At 42.3% G+C, this 22,815-nt stretch overlaps 1 protein-coding gene across 2 annotated transcripts; it reads left to right on the top strand.

Annotated features, from left to right (window-relative positions):
- The first annotated feature begins 9,558 nt into the window (after nucleotides 1–9,558).
- STMN1 (stathmin 1) lies at nucleotides 9,559–16,211 on the top strand. Of its 2 annotated transcripts, none has more exons than XM_007522565.3 (5): nucleotides 9,559–9,680; nucleotides 11,222–11,289; nucleotides 11,723–11,895; nucleotides 14,744–14,935; nucleotides 15,693–16,211. In XM_007522565.3, exons 2-5 carry the CDS (start codon nucleotides 11,277–11,279, stop codon nucleotides 15,762–15,764), a joined length of 450 nt encoding a protein of 149 aa, XP_007522627.1. In that variant the 5' UTR covers nucleotides 9,559–9,680; nucleotides 11,222–11,276; the 3' UTR covers nucleotides 15,765–16,211. The 2 variants fall into 2 exon arrangements, with proteins under 2 accessions (XP_007522627.1, XP_060061563.1); XM_060205580.1 differs by lacking the exon at nucleotides 9,559–9,680 and adding an exon at nucleotides 10,572–10,595.
- Nucleotides 16,212–22,815: the final 6,604 nt, after the last annotated feature.

The raw sequence follows: 22,815 nt of genomic DNA, 5'->3' as shown, positions 1-22,815 counted from the left end.
TATTATTGTTGTTACTGATGTTGTCGTTGTTGGATAGGACAGAGAGAAATGGAAAGAGGAGGGGAAGACAAGAGAGAAGGAGAGGAAGCTAGACACCTGCAGACCTGCTTCACCACTTGTGAAGCAACTTCCCTGTAGGTGGTTAACCAGCTGTGCTACTGCCCAACTCCCTTGATCACCTTTCTACTGTTCCTCCTCTGCCCAACCCAACCCACCCCCCATTTCTAGTTTCTTTTCTTTTTCTTCTTTTTTTTCTTTCTTTCTTTCTTCCTTTCTTTCTCTAGTTTCTGTGTCTATATGGCTGTTGTTAGGTTCTATTATATCCTATATATAAATGATATCATACAGTATTTTTTTTCTATGACTTACTTCACTTAGTATAATGTCTTCAGAGCCCACCCATGTTGTTGTAAGTGATAGATTTCCTCATTCCTGATGATTGAATGCTAAGCCACAGCTTCCTTATCTATTCATATATCAGCGGGCATTTTGGGTGTTTCCATGTCTTGCTATTATAAATAATACTATGAGTATGGGGGTACAGATATCTTCTTCGACACTTGTTTTGTTACCTTCTGATATATTCCCAGAAGTAGAATATGTAGTCGTTTTATTTTAATTTTTTTTTGAAGAGCCTCTTACTGTTTTCTGTAGTGGCTATATCAATTTATATCCCTACCAGCAGTGCACAAGTTTCCTTTTCTCCATATTCTTTTTTTTTAAGACTTTTAAAAATTATTTTATTTTATTTTATTTTTGAGAGAGATGCAGACAGAGAGAGACACAGAGAGAAACACCAGAGCACTGCTCAGCTCTGGCTTATGGTGGTATGGAGGATTGAATCTGGGGATTGAACCTGGGACTTAGAAGTCTCAGGCATGAGAAGTCAGCTTGCATAACCATTATGCTATCTCCCCCACCCCTTTCTCCATATTCTTACCAGAATTTGTTTTCTCTTATCTTTTTTATGCTAGCTATTCTAAAAGGTGTGAGGGGAGATCTTATTGTGGTTTTGATCTGTATTTCCCTAATGATTAGAGATGATAAATATGTACTTTTTAATATAAAAATAGATATTTAGGTTGTTTGCCCATTTGTAACTAGGTTATTGATAGGATTTTTTATTGCTATTCCATGCCCATGTATATTTTTGTATTAACCCCTTGTCAATTATGTTGCTTGCAAATATTTTTTTTCTCATGCCATAGATTCTACTTTCATTTTGCTGTTTCATTGCTGTGCAGAGCTTTTTATGTTGTTATTATTTCCAGGGCTTCACCACTCTGTGTGTTCCCCCTCCCCCCCAGGTAGACAGAGGGAGAGGAGAATAAATCACAACACCAAAGCTTCCTTCAGTTTCAGAGCTAGGCCCAAACCTGTGTTGTACAAGGCAAAGCAGTGCACTATCCAGATGAATTATTTGTGTCAGCCCTATGCTGAGACTTTTTAATTTGATGTAGTGTCTCTTGTGTTTCTTTTTGCTACTTGTACTTTAAGTGTCACAGCAAAATGATTGTGCCTGGGAAGTGGATGGCACAGCATGGACTCTCAAAGTCCCAAGTTTGATACCCTGTCCTACATGTGCCAGAGTAAAGCTTTATGTCTCTCTCCCTTTCTCTCATAAATAAAATAAATATTTAAAAATTGTTGCCAAGAAATAAATCATAGAGTTTATTTTCCTGTGCTTTCTTTTAGGAGTTTTATGGTTTCAGATCTTACATCTAAATTCTTCAATCCATTTCCAGTTAATTGTTGTGACTGAACTAAGAGAAGGGTCTAGATTCATTCTTTTGCATATTAATATTCATTTTTCCAGAAATACTTATTAAAGAGACTATCTTTTCTTCCTTCAAGTATTTTTGACTCTCTTGTCAAATGTTAGTTAATTGTATATGCCTAGGCTTATTTGTCAACTCTTGATTCTGTTCCACTGGTCTTTGTGTCTTCTCTTTTGATAGCTTGATATTTCTTATTACCTTCTTAAGATGGAAATCTATCTTATATAGTAAAGGTGTGGCTGTACCTGCCTTTGTTAGTTACCATTTTCTAAGAGTCACCTTTCAGTCTTTTACTTTGAATCTGTACTTGTCATGGGAGTTAAAATGAGTCCCCCCCCCACCCCGTAGGCTGTAAAAACTCAAGTTTTTTTTACAAGCAATCTACATTTTTTAATTGGTAAATTCAAGCCATCAACAATTAGGATAATTATTGAAATATAAGCATTTATTGCCATTTTATTATTTGTTTTTTTTAAAGAAATAGTCAAATTTCTTTTTTTTAAATCTTTTTAAATTTTATTTCTTATTTTGTTTTTACTAGAGCACTGCTCAGTGTTGGTTTGTGGTGTGTGGGGGATTGAACATGGGACCTTTGGAGCCTCAGGCAGAAAAGTCTTTTTGCATAACCATTATGCTATCTCCCTCACTGTATTTGGTTTTTGTTTCAATTTTATCTTCATTCTTTTGTTTTTCTCTCTCATAAAAATAAAGCTTTTTTTTAAAATAATCTTAAAGGAAAAGAGGTAATGGGTGGGGTCAATAACATAATGGTTATATGAAAAGAGACTCTCATGCCTGAGGCTCCAAAGTCTCAGGTTCAGTCCCCTGTACCATCATAAGCCAGAGCTGAACAGGCCTCTGGTAAAAGGAAAAGAAAAAAAAAAAAAAGGAAAAGAGGTTTTGCACAGTCTACCTACCTCCTAATGTTTCAATAATCCTTCAAAATTCCAGATGATTAACTGACAAAGCTTTATCTGAACACCTCTCACTGCAAGAATCTCATACATTCTTTAAGAGGTCCATTCTATTGTTAGCCAAGTCCAGTGATCACAGAGCTCTTTTATGAAACCTAATTATGGTTCTTATAACTATCACTTTTTGAGATGACAGATCTTTGAATACATCAAGAATCCTTATCTCAAGGTTTAACTGGCCTTCAGGAAAATTGCAATTAACTCATGGGTGGAGGTTCTCCCATGCTATCTAGTTGAGGACCCTTGTGAATTCATTCATTCATTCAAAGAGTCATCAAAATTTTTCTTTAGGTTTCAGGATTTTTATCATATTTATTTATTTGACAGAGACAGCCGGAAAGGGGGAGAAACAGAAACCTGCAACAATGCTTCCCTACTCACAAAGCTTTCCTTCTGCAGGTGGGAGACAGGGGCTTGAACCTGGCTCCTTAAATGTTGTAATGTGTGTTCAACCAGGTGCACCACCACCTAGTCCTACCAGGATTTTTAATTTTCTTATTTGAAGGTTCCCAAATTTTAGCTCATCAACTGTTTTAAAGCAAAAATAGGAGGGTGGTCAGAGCTATACTTGATGATTAATTACATAGTACTATGGCTATCCCTTATTAAGGGTTTATTATGGACTAGACACAATGCTAGAGACTACATATATAGACATCATTTCATTTAGTTCCAACAACAGCCCTCTAAGACATTATCTCCATTTCATAGCAGATGAAACACAGGCCCAGAGAGGGGAAGTGATGTGTGTAGGCTTACATTAAATAGTAACTGGCCATACCTGTAGCTTTTTGTAAAGCACACAAATCAAATTCCTGCTGTGACATGAACTAGTCATTGTGATCTTAGACAAATATTAAACAGTCTCTGGATATTGACCCCCATATATAAAATAATAGGGTTAGCCTGAGCTTAGACTTAGATAGCTAAAGACAAAGACTTGGAGCCAGAATGCAAAAGCTCTTGCTTCTGTATGGCCTAGATGAACAAACAATTTTACCTCCCTTGCATACCTGCTGCTAACAGTTGCCAGACTAAAGGCAGTACAGAAGGAGTATCCACATTTCTTATGTCAGAGTAAAAGTTATAAATCAAGCTAGCAAACTACATATATGTATATTATCCTTCTATGTGTACATATATTTTTTGTTTTAGTATTTTTTTTACTTTATTGGGGGATTAATGTTTTACATTCAACAGTAAATATAATAGTTTTTACATGTATAACAGTTCTCAGTTTTCCACATAACAATACAGCCGCCACTAGGTCCTCTGTCATCCTTTTCCAGGACCTGTACTCTAGCCCCCCACCCCACCCCAGAGTCTTACTTTGGTGCAACACACCAACTCCAGTCCAGGTTCTGCTTAGTGTTTATCTGTACAAATATTTATAATAACTTAGAAAGCTAAATTTTTTATTAGAATGTTGGGTTCCTTGGAGTTCCTTATCAGAACATGAAAGAGGCAGTACCCTTCTTTTCCAAGTTCTGCCTCCTATATACTGCACAAGTTCTGTCCACACCTCCTTACCAATAGCTAGTTCTAAACATAAGGGTATCCTCACTGGCAGGAAAGTTTGCCTTTGGGACGATGGACCCAGAAAAGGGACTACTATAGATGCTGACTATGGACTTAGGCCATTTATGCAGAGAATGCTCCAATCCTGTGCACCCAGAGTGTTGTCTATTAGGGGTACCCAGGTGATCACATCTGCTTGATCCCAGGAGACTCTGTGAGAAAGGGTGTGGCTCAAGGAAGAGTTAGCCCTTTCTGTGTTGTTACTGAAAACTGTGCATCCCAGAAAAACTCTGTCCTAGGCAGACTGGGACTGTTCATTCTCATTTCCTCATATTCCCAATTAGGTTAATAGTATCTCATGTAGTTGTTAGGATTAAATGACTTAACATATGTGAAGTGTTCTGACTGGTGTCCATTATGTCATAAGTATTCTGTGAGTATACTAACTACTAAAATATTTTCAATTATATTTATGATATAAATATATAATTGTATTACATATATAATATATGGCATCTTAACCACTTTATTTTATACTTTACGATTTACTTATTAATGAGAGCATGAACTAGAGCATCACTCTGGCATATGAGAGCAAACGCAGGACCTCACATACTCAAATCCAACACGTTACCTGTTGTATCCTCCCCCAGGCTGCCATCTTAATCATTTTAAAGTGTACAGTGTAGAGGTATAAAATGCAGTGTTGTGGCTCTTCCATGTTCTGATATGGAACTCCAATCCATCTATCCATGGCTCCAGCATCCATTCCTTAACTTTTTTCTTTTTCTTTTTTTAAAAATTTTATTCATTTATTTATTTACTATTGAATAGAGACAGAGAGGAATTGAGAAGGGAAGAGGAGACAGAGAGACACCTGCAGCCCTACTTCACCACTCATGAAGCTTTTCCCCCTGCAGGTGGGGACCAGGGGCTTGAACCTAGGTCCTTGAGCACTATAATGTGTGCTCTTACCAGGTGTGCCACCACCTGATCCCCTTTAACTTTTTTTCATCTTGTAGCCAGATACTATCAATAGTAACCACCATTTTCTATTCTTTTTTAAATTATTTATTGATTAATGAGAGAGATAAAAAGATCAGAGTACTACTCAGCTCTGGTTCATGGTGTGCTGGGCATCAGTTCCCTGAGACCTTTGTTGCCTCAGGCATGGGAGTATTTTTGCATAACCATTATGTCATTGTTCTGGGCCAACTTTTTTCAGATAGAGAAACAGAGACACACAGAGAAGGAAGGAAAAACACCACAACATAAAGGTCTCCTCTAATATGGTAGGGACTAGGCTCAAACCTGGGAAAAGAAAGTGAACTATTCAGATTATCTATTTTTCTGATCTTAGACATACCGTTATTTTATGTACCACTAAGAAAGCATACCATCCATAAATGTGTTATGAGTGATTATGAGGCACAACTAACTTTAAAGCTACAGAAGTATGGAAGGAGAAATACGTCTTAGTGGACCGTATGGTGGTGCACCTGGTTGAGTGGACATGTTAAAATGCTCAAACCGCAGTCCCCACCTGCAGAGGGAAAAGCTTTGTGAGTGGTAAAGCAGGTCTGCAGGTGTCTCTCCCTCTCTATTACTCTCTTCCCTCTCGATTTCTGGTCGTCTCTATTCAATATATAAAGATAAAAATAAAAAGGAAATACATCTTAGAATTAATTAAATAAGATATATGCCAAGTGCTATCTCAGGCATCACAGGGATGGTAGCAGGATACAGCTATGAAAATGACCCTGCTTTCAAAAAGTTTCCAGTCTCATAGAGACACCTACAGATACTTCTGCAATAAAACTGACTGAGACAAGTGCAGTAGTGCAAGCACCAGGGCTGTTCTGAGACCAGCTGTTTCTTACCAAGTATTTATAGGCATTATTAATACAGACAGAATTGACAGCCACATCTTTTTTTGAGATTTCTAGTCCTCCCTCTCCTTTTCCCTAATGATGCCTGGAATTTCTAGGGACAAAAGCTTTCATATTTGAATGAACTGAGAATTAAAATGTCACTCAGTGAGTGGTTCGAGCCCCTAGCTCCCCACCTGCAGGGGGGGTCACTTCGCAAACATAAAGCAGATCCACTGGTGTCTATCTTTCTCTCCCCCTGTCTGTCTTCCCTCCTCTCTCAATTTCTCTCTGTCCTATCCAACAACAACAACAATGGAAAAAAATGGTTTCCAGGAGCAGTGGATTCATAGTGCAGGCACCGAGCCCCATAGATAACCCTGGAGGAAAAAAAATGAAATAACTCTTGAAATAATAATTCATTATAAGTTTTAGACACTTATGATGTCCAGGCATCTTGATAAGCACTTTCATATGCATAATCTCATCTAATACTGAGTAGGTATCTAATATTACAGAAGAGGAAACTGAGGATGGGAGAGGTTGTTCTTGCTTAAAATCAGCCATGAACATCCAGGCCCCACCATCCTGAGCTTGAAGTGGTTCTAGGGACTAAGGGTGCCCAGGTAAAGACACAACCCTGGTCTCTTAGAAGATATAGTCTAATGAGGGGGGCTAGCATGTAAAATAGCAGATTCACAGCAGGTTTTGAACGAGGAATGAGTGTTAAAGAATGATGCCTAAAGATTAAGGGACAAAGAGAACAGTGAGGTTGGGAACAAGGAGAAATACTCTCCCACAATGCCCTTTTGCCAAGGACAAGTCCTTGACTGCTCACAAGCTGCAGCCGAACTCAGCAAAGCCCATGTGGGAGACAACCCCTGCAGCCTCCAGACCAACAATGAACAAAGGCTGCCCGTGCTCTCTGGGAACCAGGGGAGATCTGACAACAGCCTGGCTCATTTGATCAGTGTAGACATCCCTTCTAGACTTTGAAGCCTGAAGTGCTCTCCTTTAGCTGTCTTACACAGATCAAATAAGCTGGATGACTGCCATATCTTGACTTCACTTTGTGCTAATCCATGGTCACAGCCAGCACTACCGTGATGCAACCAAACCATCTGAGCAGAGGTAAAAATAATTCTCATGGGCAAAGGCAGACAGTTCCAAAATGTGAGCATTAACTCCTTGCTGACACTTGAGTAGTGAGCAGCTTTTGAAGTTAGTTTTAGAAAGCTTCTGAGAAGGAAGCTTCTGCCCCCCTTCAAATGGGGGCTGCAAAGCTCCTTTCTCTTTCTGTCCTTTCAGTTGAAAGCCCTTCCCTTTTCCAGGGTTCACAGATGAACATCCAAAATAGTTGACAGTAAATGGCTATGGTCTAGCTCTCAGAAAGGTAGCCACGCCCTAAAGAACAGACATCATCATACTACATAGGTACATTTTTATTCATAGGGCCATTTAAGGGTCATCTTACTGAAGTCCCTCTCAAACAGCAGTGAGAATCTGGGAAACCCTTTTATAAGAGGTGGGAGGACCAGGCATCTAACAGCAAACCCAGAAGCCAAAAGGCATCATTAAAAAAGATTCAAAATCTACATGAATTCTAACATCTTCCTTCCTAGCTGTGGTTTCCATGGAAATAGACATCTGCTCTAGGGAGAAAGAAAAGGTGGTGGGTGTGTGTGTGTGGTGGTGGTGGGGGGAGTGGTATAAATACTTTAAAATAATCAGTGTTTTGAAGGATTTATTTTTTCTTTCCTGTCACAACATTAATAGTTAGAAATGTGAGATTTTTTTCAGTGGCAGTTTCTTATATTTAAAAAATACATATCAAATGGGTGGTACCTTCCTCTGCAAACCTCCAGATCAAATACCAAGACTTCAAGATATAGCTTGGTTCCGAGGATAATAGATGTTTTGGCTGCAGGTTCCTTCCTCATTCGTGTTGCCTACCAATCTCACTTTTTAGAGAAGTCTTTTACCTACCCTCTCCAGCCTTTCTTATGATTTCTGAGATTTTGCTCTGATACATGGCAGCCACCTGGCCATTTCATGACTAAGTTTGGTCTGAGGGGAGAAGCCTTTCAGGGCTCAGAATCTGAATTATTCCAGGTCCTGCTCACATGCTAAGAGAAAGCTACTTCAGTGCAGGGCAGGGGGCAAAACCTACACCATACAAGGACGATTGTTGCAGAAAATGCCACAAGAAGCACATTTCAGACAATAGTGTTTACTTTGCTGCCTGTATGGTCCACTTTTCATTGTCTCTGAATTGCGTTTCTGTCAAGCATATCCCTGGTGACCAGCTGGAGTCTTAAAAGGAGAACTGTTGTTTCAATAGAGATAATTACATTTACTTGGTTTGGGGAGATAGAGCTATTGTTTAATAAAATGAAGGTGTGCCTTCACCTCGTGGGGATCTCAAAAGTAGGTGGTTTGGTGAAATTGATCATTGCTGGGGAACACAGTCTTGGCCTAGAACAGGAGGGATTTGGAAACCATGTTCATTGTTTCTTTTTCCTCTGGTCTTTTTGTTAGAAGAGGGAGGCAGTTAAAGGCAGTTTGGGTCAGATCAGTTTCCTTTGTGCCGCTGCAATCTTTCTGATCTTTCTTGGGCATGGGGGGATCTGTGACCTTGTGGCTCCTTTTGTTTTGGCTCAAAAGGGGCCCTGCCCCTGGCTCTAAGGAGCGCGTGCTTGGAGAACAAAAGCGACACTTAACCGGGCTGTGTAGTCTAGACCTGCAAATACTCCTCCCTTCCCTATCTTTGATTAAAGGCTTGGCAGAAAAGATGGAGTCAGCATTTAAGCCAAGTCACTTTGTTAGACGAATGGAGATCAGGTTCCAGGGTCCCACGCGCTACCCCCCAGGTCTCTGGTCACCTTCTTGGGGGGCAGTAGGAGGTCGGTGTACAGGTGGGAGGCCGCCGCTTGCCGGGCTGCGCGGGCCAGGGTTGTGATGTCACAGTGCAGGTGACACGGGCCCTAGCGGGGGCGCAGTGTCATTGTCTGGTCACAAGGGCTTGGGTGTTTTAGGCGGCCTCACGGGAGGGCAAGGGGCACTGCGCTGCCCGCTGTTCCAGAGCTGCCCTCGAGGTGAAGCCGTGCAGGTGGCTTCAGAGGCGGCGTCCAGGCGGCTACCGACTGCGAGGTAGGGAGGACCCCGCCCCACCCCGCTTTTTTACTAGGGATGGACAACAGGTCCAGACCCCCAGCCAGAGGCCACGGCCACCGCCCCGGCCTTGGCCGGTCAGCCGCCTCAGCCCCCAGCTCACACCTGAGGGGACCGCCCTCCACACACAAATAGCCCCCCGCCCCGCATTGTCCTCGGACCCCGCCAGCCAGGACTACACTTCCCGAGGTGCTTCGGGGTCCCCAAGGGCGGGGCCCCACTCGGCTCGCGGTGGGGCCGGGGCGGCACATGCCGCCGCGCTCAGCCAATGCGAAGCCCTGAGGGGGCGTCACGTGCCGCTGTTTGGCGCTTTTGTGCGCGCCCGGGTCTGTTGGTGCTCAGAGTGTAGCCAGGCGGCTCGGACCGAGCAGGTGGGTGCTGGGCTCCGGCCGCAGGCGGCGGCTGACAGGGGCTGCGGGGGACTCGGCGGCCGGAGGGAGGGGCCGGGCCAGGGCAGCAGGGCGGGGGCCTGGGAGGGGGTCCCGCTGGAGCGCGGTGGGGCGGGGTCCCGGGCTCGGGAGGGCCGGCGGGCGGGGGTCACTCGGCTTTGTGCGTGGCTGGGGCGGAGCCTTGGCTTTGTCCCCGTTCCCTGGGGGCGCGGCCGTCTAGGGGAGGGGGCGCGGCCAGCCGGGGGAGCCCCTGGCGTTAGCCCGGGAGGTGCGGTTCGGGAGACAATAGGGGGCGTGGGCCCTCGCTCGCCGGCTCCCTGCCTGCTGGGGTCGCCATTGTCTGGAGGGGCGGGGCGGCGTCCCCCGGTGCGGCGGCCGCTCGACCCGCTGCAGGTGTCCGGCCCCCTTCGCCACGGGTGGCAGTGGGGCGGCGGCCGGGGAGCGGGGCTGGGTGCCCGCAGCGGGCGCGCAGACCGCGGAGCAGGAGCAGAGGGAGGAGCCGGCGACCGGACAGTGGGCCCCCGGGGGCCGCCCCGCCCGCCGAGCTGCAGCGTGGGTGGGGGCGCCGTGGAGGTGTTTTTGGCGGGAGTGGGGGGGCGGCCTCGGCGCGGGGAGAGCCGGGGCAGGGCGGAGTTACCCGGATAGGACCGTTAGCCACGCCCAGCCCCCCGGAGCCCTGTCGCGCGGGCTCGGGGTGTCAAGAGTTTGGGGAGATTCGAAAAGGCGCGGGGAGAAAGGGGCGGGGCCAGGGGGCCGGAGCGCAGGGCGCACTCTGATTGGCCAGGGCCGGCCTGCGTTGGCTCGCCCTGGACCAGGGCCACGCCCATCTCAGTCCGGGGCTGCGCTGGGCTCTGCGGGTTGCTGCCCCGCTGTCTGATGGCCAGCTGCTGGGAACCTGTAATCCTATGATTATTATTAATTTTTGTTCTTGTTACTAGTCTGCGATTTCCCAAATCAAAACCATATCAGAATCTAGAAGGTTTGCTCAAGGCAACGAATATAACCTCAAACCTAGGGGTTGATACATAATCTTGCCTTGGACAGGAGCTTAACCCCCCCACAGAACAATAGTTCAGTGTTACTGGTTGATAGGAGCTTGGGCGTTTTGTTTTCCACCATGGCAGACAGACAAAGCGCAGGGGTGGGTATTTCATTTGCACAATGCGTCGTAGGCAGCCGTAAGATGGCTCCGGTCTCACTGTCGATTTAAATGTCGAATATGGTCCTACTGTTGTGGAGGGAAAATAATTTTGGGACTTAACCTCGTCTAATTTTAAAAAACACAAGGGTTTTTTTTTTTTTTTTTTTTGAAGGAGCACACTCAGATAATTAGATTTTCAGCAATGTTCAATTTTCCCCGATGTTTCAGTATTCTATCGATCACGGTAATTTCTCCTATTTATGACGTCTTACTTAGTTCCAGAGTGGAGCTTTTTCTGACACTGACATATTGAGGTCCCTTTGTATTGATGACATAAGGAAATGCAAAGAATTGATTGCATGCCTTTGAAAATCGTTTTCAGGGCTTACCTTGCCAGTGGATTGTGTAGAATACACTGCCAGTCTCTTCTGTTCACCATGGCTTCTTCTGGTAGGTAATCAATTAGGAAAAGCTGAAATTGTGATACATTTATGATTTTAGAATAGGAGAGTATTCAGATTTTAAGTCTTATATTTGATATATGTGCTTTTGCTCTTCATAAAAATTCTATTCTATGAACTGGAGAAAAATGATTATCACTTGAATGTTGAGAATTCATTAATTGTTACTAGGTGATTTGGCTTGGTCTCAAGCAAAATTGCATTTTGCTCAGATCTATATGATGAGTGATGTCAAATACTTACATATCTGAGTGGTAGTAAATTACAAATAGTGAGCTTTCTTTTTCAAGGAGTTGGTGGTTAATTTCTTAATCAGCTGCAATTTCATTCATTAAGTTAATTTGGCTTCCAGAAGCTAAAGAACAATTTATTAGAATAAAAAGGCATTCTCCTGAATATGTTATAAATATGATCAACTTCAGATATCCAGGTGAAAGAACTGGAGAAGCGTGCCTCAGGCCAAGCTTTTGAGCTGATTCTCAGCCCTCGATCAAAAGAATCTGTCCCAGAATTTCCCCTGTCCCCCCCAAAGAAGAAGGATCTTTCCCTGGAGGAAATCCAGAAGAAATTAGAAGCTGCAGAAGAAAGACGCAAGGTAAACATTGCATTTCACACAAAATGAGATTATCTCCCCCCCCCTTGGACAGAACAGAGAAATTGAGAGGGAAGGCCATAGAGAGGAAGGGAGACTGACTGCTTCACATTGTGAAGCTTTCCCCCAGGGACTGAGGGCTTGAACCTGGGCTTTTGCATATAAGAACATGTGCACTTAACAAGGTATTCCACGTCCTGGCCCCAAAATAGGACTTTTATTAATGTATAAGTCAACTTTATGTTCATAAGAAGAAAAGAATCATAGCTAGAACGTGGTTATATAACACGAAAATTATATATGCTAATGGCTGGAAGAGAATAGCAGCCATTATTTAAATTTATTAAATACCAACACCTTTATTTATTTATTTATTTATTTTTTAACACCTTTATTTATATATCTCTTTTCAAATCAGTGACCCTGAAGGATAGATGCTGTCTGAGATACTGAGAGTCAGGAATGTTAAATCATTTTTTTCCAGAGAGTCGGGAATGTTAAATCATTTTTTTCCCAAGACACAGTAAGTGTTGGAGTCAGAATTCAAGGTTAGGTCAGTCTAAAACCAGATCTCTTGAAAGAAATAGATTCATTGGTGAATGGTTCTTTTGTTGTCTTTGAGTTTTGTGTGTGTGTGTGTTTTTTTGATTACTTATGTTTTAATTTTATAATTTAGTGAAAATATTGAAGTGGCTTACTGGTATTTTGGTGGCTTTTGTCTAAACAATTCTGAATTTAAGAGCGATCATTAAAAAATAGTCAGAAAACTATTGTTAAAGAAAAATGGGGCACTAAAGAAGTTTATAAGTTGAAATTAATATTCATGACCCTGTTTTCCTGTAAATAACCTGTTTAACATTTTGGTATGTTTCTTTCCATGCAACATTATTTTATTCATTTAAAACTTTGCCAGAATTTTAATTGACTCTTTTTCTAGTAGTCATGATTGGAGTGAGTGGGTTTGATTTTAAAATTGCTGAGGGCTCACAAAGGTAAAGGTTGGGAGTCAGGCGGTAGCGCAGTGGGTTAAGCGCATGGTGATGTGACGCAGAACTACTTTGAAGTCTAGTACATGTAACCACACTCAGACCCTTCTTATGAGCTACTGCAACATATGCCATGCAGCTTGCGGTGCCATGCACATATGTGTACTATTGACACTGAATCTTCTCCTGAGGAATAGTGGAAGTGTTTTCACTGCTTGTAACCTCCTGTCTGCTCTTGTAAGTAGTTTGAATTCATGAAGTTGATACAATGGCAGAGTCTGTAGTTTTCCTGCAAGTTAGTTCTCCCAAACACGTTTGAATGTTTGGTAGCCATTCTGAATCTTTGCTAGGAGGTATACCGTGGTAATGACTTCTAGTAGTAAGGAAGTTAGTTCACTTTACATAGAGAAGTTAGTAAGCCTTTCATTGAAACAAATCCTTCTGTTTTAAATAGTAATCTGGAGGTTTGGTCTTAAGTTTCTTTGTTGTTTTTTTTAAATTTTTATTATTGCTACACTTGGGACCTTTCTCATACACAATACTACTCTTCACCAGTCAACTTTTCTATTTATTTATTTGTTTATTTTTACATAGTTTATTATTATTTATTTATTCCATTTTGTTGCCCTTGTTTTATTATTGTAGTTATTATTGTTATTATTGATGTCATTGTAGGATAGGACAGAGAGAAATGGAGAGAGGAGGGGGAGAGAAAGCTAGACACCTGCAGACCTGCTTCACTGCCTGTGAAGCGACTCCCCTGCAGGTGGGGAGCCAGGGGCTCAAACCATGATCCTTACCCGGTCCTTGTGCTTTACACTTAACCCACTGTGCTACCACCCGACTCCCTATTTTTACATATAGTAAAGAGGGAGGAGGGACAGAGAAAGAGAAATCATAGAATTGTTATACCATCATGGAAATTTTTCTTTCTTTTTTTTTTTTTTTTTAAGATTTTATATATTTATGAGAAAGATAGGAGGAGAGAGAAAGAACCAGACATCACACTGGTACATGTGCTGCTGGGGATCAAACTCAGGACCTCATGCCTGAGTGTCCAAAGCTTTATCACTGCGCCTCCTCCCGGACCACATTCTCTGTCATTTCTGTGTGGTGGTGGGGCTCAAATGCAGAACCTCACACATGGTAAGACATTCTACTAGATGATCTATCTCTCAGCCCTGGATAATTTTAATTTAAACAACTTATTTTCGTTGGGCAACCTTTGAAATTTAATCATCAAATTTCTTGACAATCAAGTTCCATTTGGAAGGGCATGTCACTCAAGTCATCTGGATATCACTAAGCAGTAAATCTTTTTTTTTGATAGGACAGAGAGAAATGGAGAGAGGAGGGGAAGATAGAGAGAAGAGAAAGATAGACACCTACAAACCTGCAGATGGGGGGAGCTGGGGCCTTGAACTGGGATCCTCAGCTGGTCCTTGCACTTTGCGTCTTATGCGCTTAACCCACTGCACTACCGCCCTATTCCCCATTAAGCAGTAAATCTTACAAAGATTCAAGAATCTCTGATCAAATGCAGGCAGTTTGTCAAAATAGATATATATAGTGGTCCGGGAGTTGGTGCAGTGGATAAAGCACTGGGTTTTCAAGCATGAGGTCCCGAGTTCAATCTCCGGCAGCACATGTATCAGAGTGATGTCTGGTTCTTTCTCTTCTCCTATCTTTCTCATTAATAAATAAATAAAATCTTTTAAAAAATAGATATACATACTATTTTATTAGAGATAATTTGAAAAACATCTTATTTCTTGCCATTTCTAATCTTATTAATCAATAATTTCTATTGTAATTTTTACTAACGCTAAAATTTTGGGTCCTAGCTTGTTAAACTTGTTTTCTAGTCCCATGAAGCTGAAGTCTTGAAGCAGCTTGCTGAGAAAAGAGAACATGAGAAAGAAGTACTTCAGAAAGCGATAGAAGAGAATAACAATTTCAGTAAAATGGCAGAAGAGAAACTGACCCACAAAATGGAAGCAAACAAAGAGAACCGAGAAGCACAAATGGCTGCCAAACTGGAACGTTTGCGAGAGAAGGTCGGGGGTTTATCTTGCTTTTAGGGACTGAAATGTTTGATGCATCAATGCTGTGGCTTGAACTAATTCCTTTTACTAAAGTTTGGGTCTTCTTTATCAATTTTGGGAATTAGTTTGTTTAAATGAATGCATTTTAAAATTGCATCTTAAGAAGAGCAGTAGGGGGGCAGGGATAGATTAATGGTTATGGTTATGCAAAGAGACTCTTATGTCTGAGGCTAACAAAGTCCCAGGTTTAATCCCTTGCACCGGCATAAACCAGAGTTGAGCAGTGCTCTGGGAAAAATAAGAGCATGGCCAGGTGGTGGCACACCTGGTTGAGTGCACATGCTATAATGCGCAAGGTCAGTCCCCACCTGCAGGGGGAAGGAAAGTTTTGCAGTGTTGTAGGTGTCTCTGTCTCTCTCCCTCTGTATCGCCCCTACCCCCTCTCAATTTCTGACTATCTCTGTCTAATAAAGACAGTTGGGTTCCATGAGTAGTGTGCTCCAGGATGATGCTTTTTTTTAACCAGAACACTGCATTATTCTAGTTTATGGTAATGCTGGCAATTGAAAATAGGGCTTCTGGTGCCTCAGCTATGAAATCTGTTGCACTACTGCTAGTGCTATCTCTCCTACTAAAAGTGATGCCCTGTAACTGTCATTCTTGTCATGTATGTATATGCTTCGAGAGACTGCATCAGATCTCTAGGGAGGCATAGCTTAGCAGGCTAGCAGGCTTTTTTATTTGACTGACATTTACTGTTTCTTTATAGGACAAGCATATTGAAGAAGTACGGAAGAACAAAGAATCCAAAGATCCTGCTGATGAGACCGAAGCTGATTAATTTGTTCTGGAAACTGACTTTCTCCCCTTCCCCTTCCTAAATATCCAAAGACTGTACTGGCCAGTGTCATTTTATTTTTACCCTCCTGACAAATATTCTAGAAGCGATGTAGGACTGTATAGGTAGATCCAGACTATATGATGTCATTTTAGGGGCTAAAGGGGAGAAGCTAAAAGTGTTTTACTCTTTTTTCTAAAGTGTTGAAGTCTTTCTAATGTAGCTATTTTTCTTGTTGCATCTTTTCTACTTCAGTACACTCGATGTACTGGGTTAATGGCTAGTACTGTATTGGCTCTGTGAAAACATGTTTGTGAAGAGTATGTAGTGACTTCTTTCAAACTGTTAGATGCTAAATATCTGTTCACTTTTAAATCCCAATTCTGTCCCAATCTTACCAGATGCTACTGTATTTGAATGGTTAATAAAACTGCACAGTGCTGTTGGTGGCAGTGACTTCTTTTTGTCCAGGTAACAAATTGTCAAGTGATGGGTGAGACCCTCTTAGTTTATATGTTCCAGATAGAGATGATAGTTGACAGAAATGCCCAGCATACACACATTACAGCAAGTTCCCGATCCTCTAAATTTCTCCCTCCAGAATTGTTTGCTTTGTCTTTTTCTACAATCATCACTTTGTTGTGATGTATTGGCCCAGATCAGCTGTTATGATAATCTCAGATGTTTTTTTTGCAAACAATCACATTTTTGTTCATGTCCGTATTGAAAGAACAGATTAAAGGCACAAATGATATTTCTAAAGATCAGGTTAGAGGAAATCTTTAAAAAGATGTGACTACTTATTAGCTCTATGCTACAGCTGAGGATGAAGGATTTTCTTTTTATTTTATTTATTTAAAAAAGGAGACATTAACAAAACCATAGGACGAGAGGGGTACAACTCAACACAATTCCCACTACCAGATCTCCGTATCCCATCCCCTCCCCTGATAGCTTTCCTATTCTTTATCCCTCTGAGAGTATGGACCCAAGGTCATTGTGGGATGCAGAACGTGAAAGGTCTGGCTTCTGTAATTACTTTCCCTGCTGAATATGGGCGTTGACTGGTTGATCCATACTCCCAACCTGCCTCTCTCTTTCCTTAGTAGGGGGGCTCTCTGGGGTAGTGGAGGTCCAGGACAAATTGGTGAGGTCATCTGTCCAGGGAAGTCTGGTCAGCCTCATGCTAGCATCTGGAACCTGGTGGCAGAAAAGAGAGTTAACATACAAAGCCAATGGACCTAAAGTCTGGAATAGTGCAGATGAAGTGTTGGGGGGGTGGGGTACTCACTGCAGACTATTATGTACTTTTGCTTTCAGGTATATATTTTGCCCTAGTTTATGGATTCGTGTGAACATAGGCTCTATCTCATGGGACCAGTCTATATCTAGATTTGGGGACTTTGTTAGGAAGTGAACCGCCTGGAATGGAATTAGAGAATACTATGAAAGGAAAGGTCTCACCCGAGTAATGAAGCTGAAGGGTTGACATTCAGGGCACAGTCTGAAGTGAAGCATGCTGAGGTGGTACTTGTTGCGTTGATTAGGTTGGGATCGGCAAATGCAATATTATTTGGTATGAATTAAGAGAAGCATGCAGGAAAGTGTGCCCCACCCTAAGGTTCCAGGACTGGGGGAAATAAAGGCTCTATATTGGAAATGTGAGGTTCCTGCTATCTTAGGGTTCAAGAAGACAATAGTTATTGTTATAATCACATTTTTGGTAATTGGGCTAACTTTGAAAAATCCCTTTGTTAGGATTTGCTGTATAATACCCAATATCACCATAATTTATGTCCTTGGACATTATTTGTATATATCTGTGCCTCCTGGTTGCTTCTGTTCTCCCTGGTCTAGGCTTTTGAGAGAGTCAACATATCAAAGACTCAGCCTGTGTATTAAAAAGACTCAGTCTGTGCTTTAAAAAGTTTGAGGCATAATATCAATTTTTCCCGTCATATTAGAGATTTATATGACTACAAATTAATAGGAGTGTACATAAACATCATTCCCACCACCAAAAGACTGTCGCATCCCCACCCCACCCCCTGCCGCCCCAGGAAGCCGAATGAATATCCATGGATGAGGGATTTTCTACCTTTTTGCCTGCCAAAGAAACTGACTCAAGATTGTGATAGTAATAAGACTTTCTGTGCTACTATGGCAGATGTGTAAAATCTTTTCTGTTTTCTAGAGCAGCATTTGACTTGGCTGCTTAAAGCTGGCAATTATATCATCTTGTATGCAGAAGCTTTAATATTCCTTGTCAGTATTGCCTCAATTCAGGGAACACCTTTGGCAGATTTGCTATGCTTTCTGGGAAACAAACAGCCTTAATTGCATAATTGTTTGCTTCCAGACATCTTTCCTCTTGGGAGGGAAGCACCTATGTTGAGAGAGTGCAGGATGACTATTACTAATTCAGTAGGGCTCCCATGTTGCCGTGCATTTGCCTCTGGAACACTGGCTTTATCTTGACTTGGGTTTCACCAAAATTTTTACTTTTTTTTTTATCAAAAGAGATTCCAGAGTATCACTGTCATTGTAGTATTTGGAACTGAACCTGTGTCTTTTACCTATTTATAAATTAATATATTTGTTTATTTTTAATGAGATACTAAGTGGGAGAGATCAGAGCACTGCTCAGCTCTGGGTTATGGTGGTGCTGGGGATTGAACCTGGGATCTCAGAGCCTCAGATATGAAAGATATAAAAACACCATAACCATTATGGTGTCCTGCTATCCTTCTATCTCCCCAACACCTTCCCACCCCATTGTTTTTGGCTTGGTTTGGTTTTTTGTTTTAGATACCAGCACACTGCTTAACTGGTTCATATGATGGTGCTGGGGTTTGAATCTAGCATGTTGGAGCCAAAAAAAATGAAAGTATAAATACTGTGCTATCTCCCTTTCCCTCCAGTCATCTCAAAATTTTTTTTAATTTATTTTTTATGAGAGAAACCAAAATGCCATTTTATCATATGTAGTACCAGGGGTCAAACCCTCACATGTGCCTGCCAAGCCACCTCCACAGTTGCAATGTTCATATTCTTGATTGGAGATAATATTAATTGGAGATTTTTTAAGTTGTATCTTGAATTGGCTTATTTTACTTAGATTAAGGTGGTCAGCTGTAAGAATTCTGGGAAAAGTCTGAATTTAAGCTGTGATTGTGTATGATAAATAAGAGCAAGATTAAGGGTAAAATAGGCTCAGATAAACACCAAAACAAATAGGGCAAAGTAGGCTTCTGTGCAGCTTCTTAGTTTCTGGCATATAGTAGGTATTGGAGGTTTGCACGAATAAGGTGATGCCTATGGGTTTCTTTAAAACCTCATTTCTGCGTAGCTGGAAATACAAACATGGTCTGAAGATGCAATAGAACTTCAGAGTAATGATTCTAGGTTTCCTACAGGTGGCAGTAGAGCTTCATACCAAAAGGGAACAGAGTCTAAAGAAGAGTCCAGATGGACTGAGGGAGGGGAGGGTCCCCCCCTCACACACACATACCCAGCTATAACCAACCCCATTGTGGCTCTGACTGGCTTATTAGAAAGTGGCTGAGCACCTACCTCATGGCAGCTATGCCACACAGGACTAAAAAGGGGTATGTCAGAAGCCCCAATGTTTTTGTTTCGTCTCTGGCTTTTAGAAAAGCACTTAGTTCTGGACCTCAGTTTATCTCCTGCATAAAATGAGAAAGCTGAGCTGGGTTTAGCTAAGTAACTTCTACTCCAAATTTGTTTGCATATAACTTGGAAGAAAGGAATGGCAAGGGCCCAGCAGCTTCTATATTCTTTATCTTAATCTGTGCTCTTTATCCTGTCCTCTGTATACAGCACTTGTTGTAGGTTAGTATTGTAAGGCCAGAATGGCTTTTGACTTCATACTCTGACTTGAACAAAAAATGAAGCTGTCCCTTCTTCCTGAAGCTTTTGTGTTGGACATAGCAATTGACTGACTGGTTGGAAAGTTTTGAGGAATATGAACAAGGACTTTAAATCCACAGAACTAACATCTAGAATTCCTCATAGCCAACTGGGCTATATTCTATTTGATTAAAAGATGTGATGGAGTTCCAGTGCATCCTTTGCTGGGGTAGGATAGAGATGGAATTCTAGAGTGCTTAGTTGAGAACAATGTTTTTGGGGCAGGTGAGAATTCTACCACTGAACCACCCATGTGAGAACAATGTTTTTGAACAGGTGTTTGTACTAACCAAGTGTACTATAGTTAGTTTGGTAGAGTGGATAACCACAGACTTGAGTGGTCTGGGAAACCTGACAAGAGGAAAGACTTGAACCAGTCCTTTGATAGGCAGATATGGACCCAAGTACTTAATTATTAAGCCCTTGGTCAAGCATGTAATTGCAGCATGCTCAGAGAACCTGTGCTCAGAACACCTGCTATAATTAATTGGCTCTTGGCAGACTCTCAGTAAAGTAGCGGAAGGCTTTAGAACATGTGAATGATGGTAGTTAGTGAACAAAGCCATTTTGAAGCAGATAGAGCTAGGGATAAATGGATTGGAGAGAAAATGTGATAGAGATCATAGCAGGAGGCTGCTGGAGCAGTACTGGGATGCAGTGATGGTTTGAACTGGGGAAGGGGCAGGTGAGACTGAAGTGGTGGGTTTCGACAGGAATTGCACTGACCAACATGGAAGAGGAGAAATAAGTCATTCCACAGCTGACTTGGAAGCTTGTTGAGCACTTACTTCCATAATGTAAGTTCAACTCTACTTTGTTAGGTTAAGTGCTATTACCATCTCCATAGCACAGAGAAATGAACTAGGCTAGGAAGGGAATATGATTTGCTGGAGGCCGTAGACTGGTATGGGTCTAAGTCAGGCTGGCACTGCCCTGGCAACTCATCTTCCCCTCTTTTGTCCTAAATAATTCCCTTCTACCCCATATTCATCCAGTTCCACCCTGCTGAAAAAGACCATCAGTGACCTTGTGTGTGTGTGTGTGTGTGTGTGTGTGTCTGTGTGTGTGATTTTTGGGGATGAGGTAATCTGCAACTCACCGGCCCTTTAAAAAGACATTCCTTTCCTGCTGTGTGTGTTGTATGATTTCCAGCACTCCATGTAAATCTGTCTCCCCAGATAGTAGTTTGGCTGCCATAATTACTGTTAATTTATTTGATTGAATATTTCATGAGGAGCAACTAGAAGATGAAGGTCTTGTTCCTTATAAAGGAGCTTCTGCATTTGGGTTGGAGTTCCTGGAAGTTAACCTCCAAGTCTTAAGACTGATTCTGGGTCTCCCTTCCCTACTTGGATTGCAGACCCCTGAGATTGGGGAATCTTGTATAACCATTGAGGATTCCCCCACGGAACTGGACTCCAGGGTCCCAGAAATATTTCCAGCAATCAAGTGTGTGACCATCTTTACCCAGATAAAACGTTCACCCCTATGTCTGAGACCTCTGTCAATACAAGTGGAAACTATTTCTTGCATTTAAGGGACACAGGAAAGGTTTTCTGACTTTTTATATAGGCACCACATTTTAAGAACCAGTTGGAAAGTTTGATGAACAAGGAGTTGGCCCATGCCAGACAGACCTGGTCTTTTCCCAGTGTGGTCAACAACAGTTAACTTCTATGACCTTGAGCACCAAGTCTTTGAAAACAAGTGGGTTGAATGTAAAAGGGCTCTAAAGAAGATACAGTGGGAGATTTATCAAATGCCATGGTTGCCACCCCAGCAGAACAGTGGGTACAAAGAGTGCTGAGTTTCTGTGGGTGCTGGCTACCTCTGGACCCAAGCTTCCAATCTGAGCCTCCTGTCCACCTCACTGACAAAAAGCCCAGTGACTTTGGGTGAGGGTGTAGTAATAGCAGGGCCTCCTGGCTAAGTGCTCTGAAATGCTCTCATCTTTCCCTGTATTTCATAGAAGCATCAAAATGAATCCCCAGAATGACCCTCTGATGGCATTGCAACCATCTCAGGCCAGAAATGAGGCAACGGAGTCCTGGAGATTTCTTTTTAAAAAGTTTTTTATTTGACTTATTTTTCTATTTTTATCTCTGTTAGGTAGAGACAGCCAGATATTGAGAGGGTAGGAGGAGATAGGGAGAGAAAGAGACACCTGCAGACTTGCTTCACCACTCGGAAAGCTTTCCCCCTGCAGGTGGGGACCGGGGACTCGAACCTGGGTCCTTGTGCATTATTGTCACCTATGTGCTCAGCCAGGTGTGCCATCACCTGACTCCACAAGTGAGTCTTTGATTAGATGATGAGCCTACAGTGACATAACTAGGTGTGGTGAAGTCAAAAGTGATTTTTTAATTTATTCCCTTTTGTTGCCCTTGTTTTATTATTGTAGTTATTATTGATGTCGTTGTTTGATAGGACAGAGAGAAATGGAGAGAGGAGAGGAAGACAGAGGGGGGGAGATAGACACCTGCAGACCTGCTTCACCGCCTGTGAAACGACCCCCCCATAGGTGGGGAGCCGGAGCCTCGAACCGGATCCTTACTCCAGTCCTTGCTTCGCGCCACATGCGCTTAACCCGCTATACTACCACCCGACTCCCGTCAAAAGTGATTTTAACCCACATGCTACATAGCAGCTTCTCATGTATCACAAATGTAATCATGCAATAATTTCAAATATGTTCTCTACTAAATCAGAAAGTCCTCAAGAACAAAGACAGTGTTGCATTCACCAGCCTGACACATGAGATTATCAGAGCTGAATTAAATCTAGTGGGTGGGTGATACCTGTTGTTCCCTGGGGCATCTACTTTGTCCTTATCTTATGTGGACTTGGGAGTAGTAGCCACTACTGCTGCTCTTTTTTTTTTTTTTTTTTTTTACATGAGGAGTCAAAAACCTTACCTGTGTGCAGTTTTGCCAATCCAATATGTAGAGAGAGGGTGAGAAAGAGGGAGAGGGAGGGAGGGAGGGAGGGAGGGGGAGAGAGAATAGCCCTGCAGCTTCCTCTAATGCTATGGTACCTTATGTTGTTATGCAGGGTTTGGAACCTGGGCGGAGTTCATGGCAAGATACGCACCCTAGTCAGTAAGCTAGCTAGCCTGCCCAGTGGC

Source organism: Erinaceus europaeus, chromosome 13 (genome assembly GCF_950295315.1).
Source record: "Erinaceus europaeus chromosome 13, mEriEur2.1, whole genome shotgun sequence".
In the NCBI taxonomy this organism is placed as follows: Eukaryota; Metazoa; Chordata; class Mammalia; order Eulipotyphla; family Erinaceidae; genus Erinaceus; species Erinaceus europaeus.
This window is presented reverse-complemented; position numbering and strand designations above follow the sequence as displayed.

Coding starts and splice junctions, on each gene's coding strand:
- STMN1 (XM_007522565.3), top strand. Junction 11,896..14,743: donor CTGCAGAAGAAAGACGCAAG/GTAAACATTGCA, acceptor CTTGTTTTCTAG/TCCCATGAAGCTGAAGTCTT. Junction 14,936..15,692: donor TGGAACGTTTGCGAGAGAAG/GTCGGGGGTTTA, acceptor GTTTCTTTATAG/GACAAGCATATTGAAGAAGT.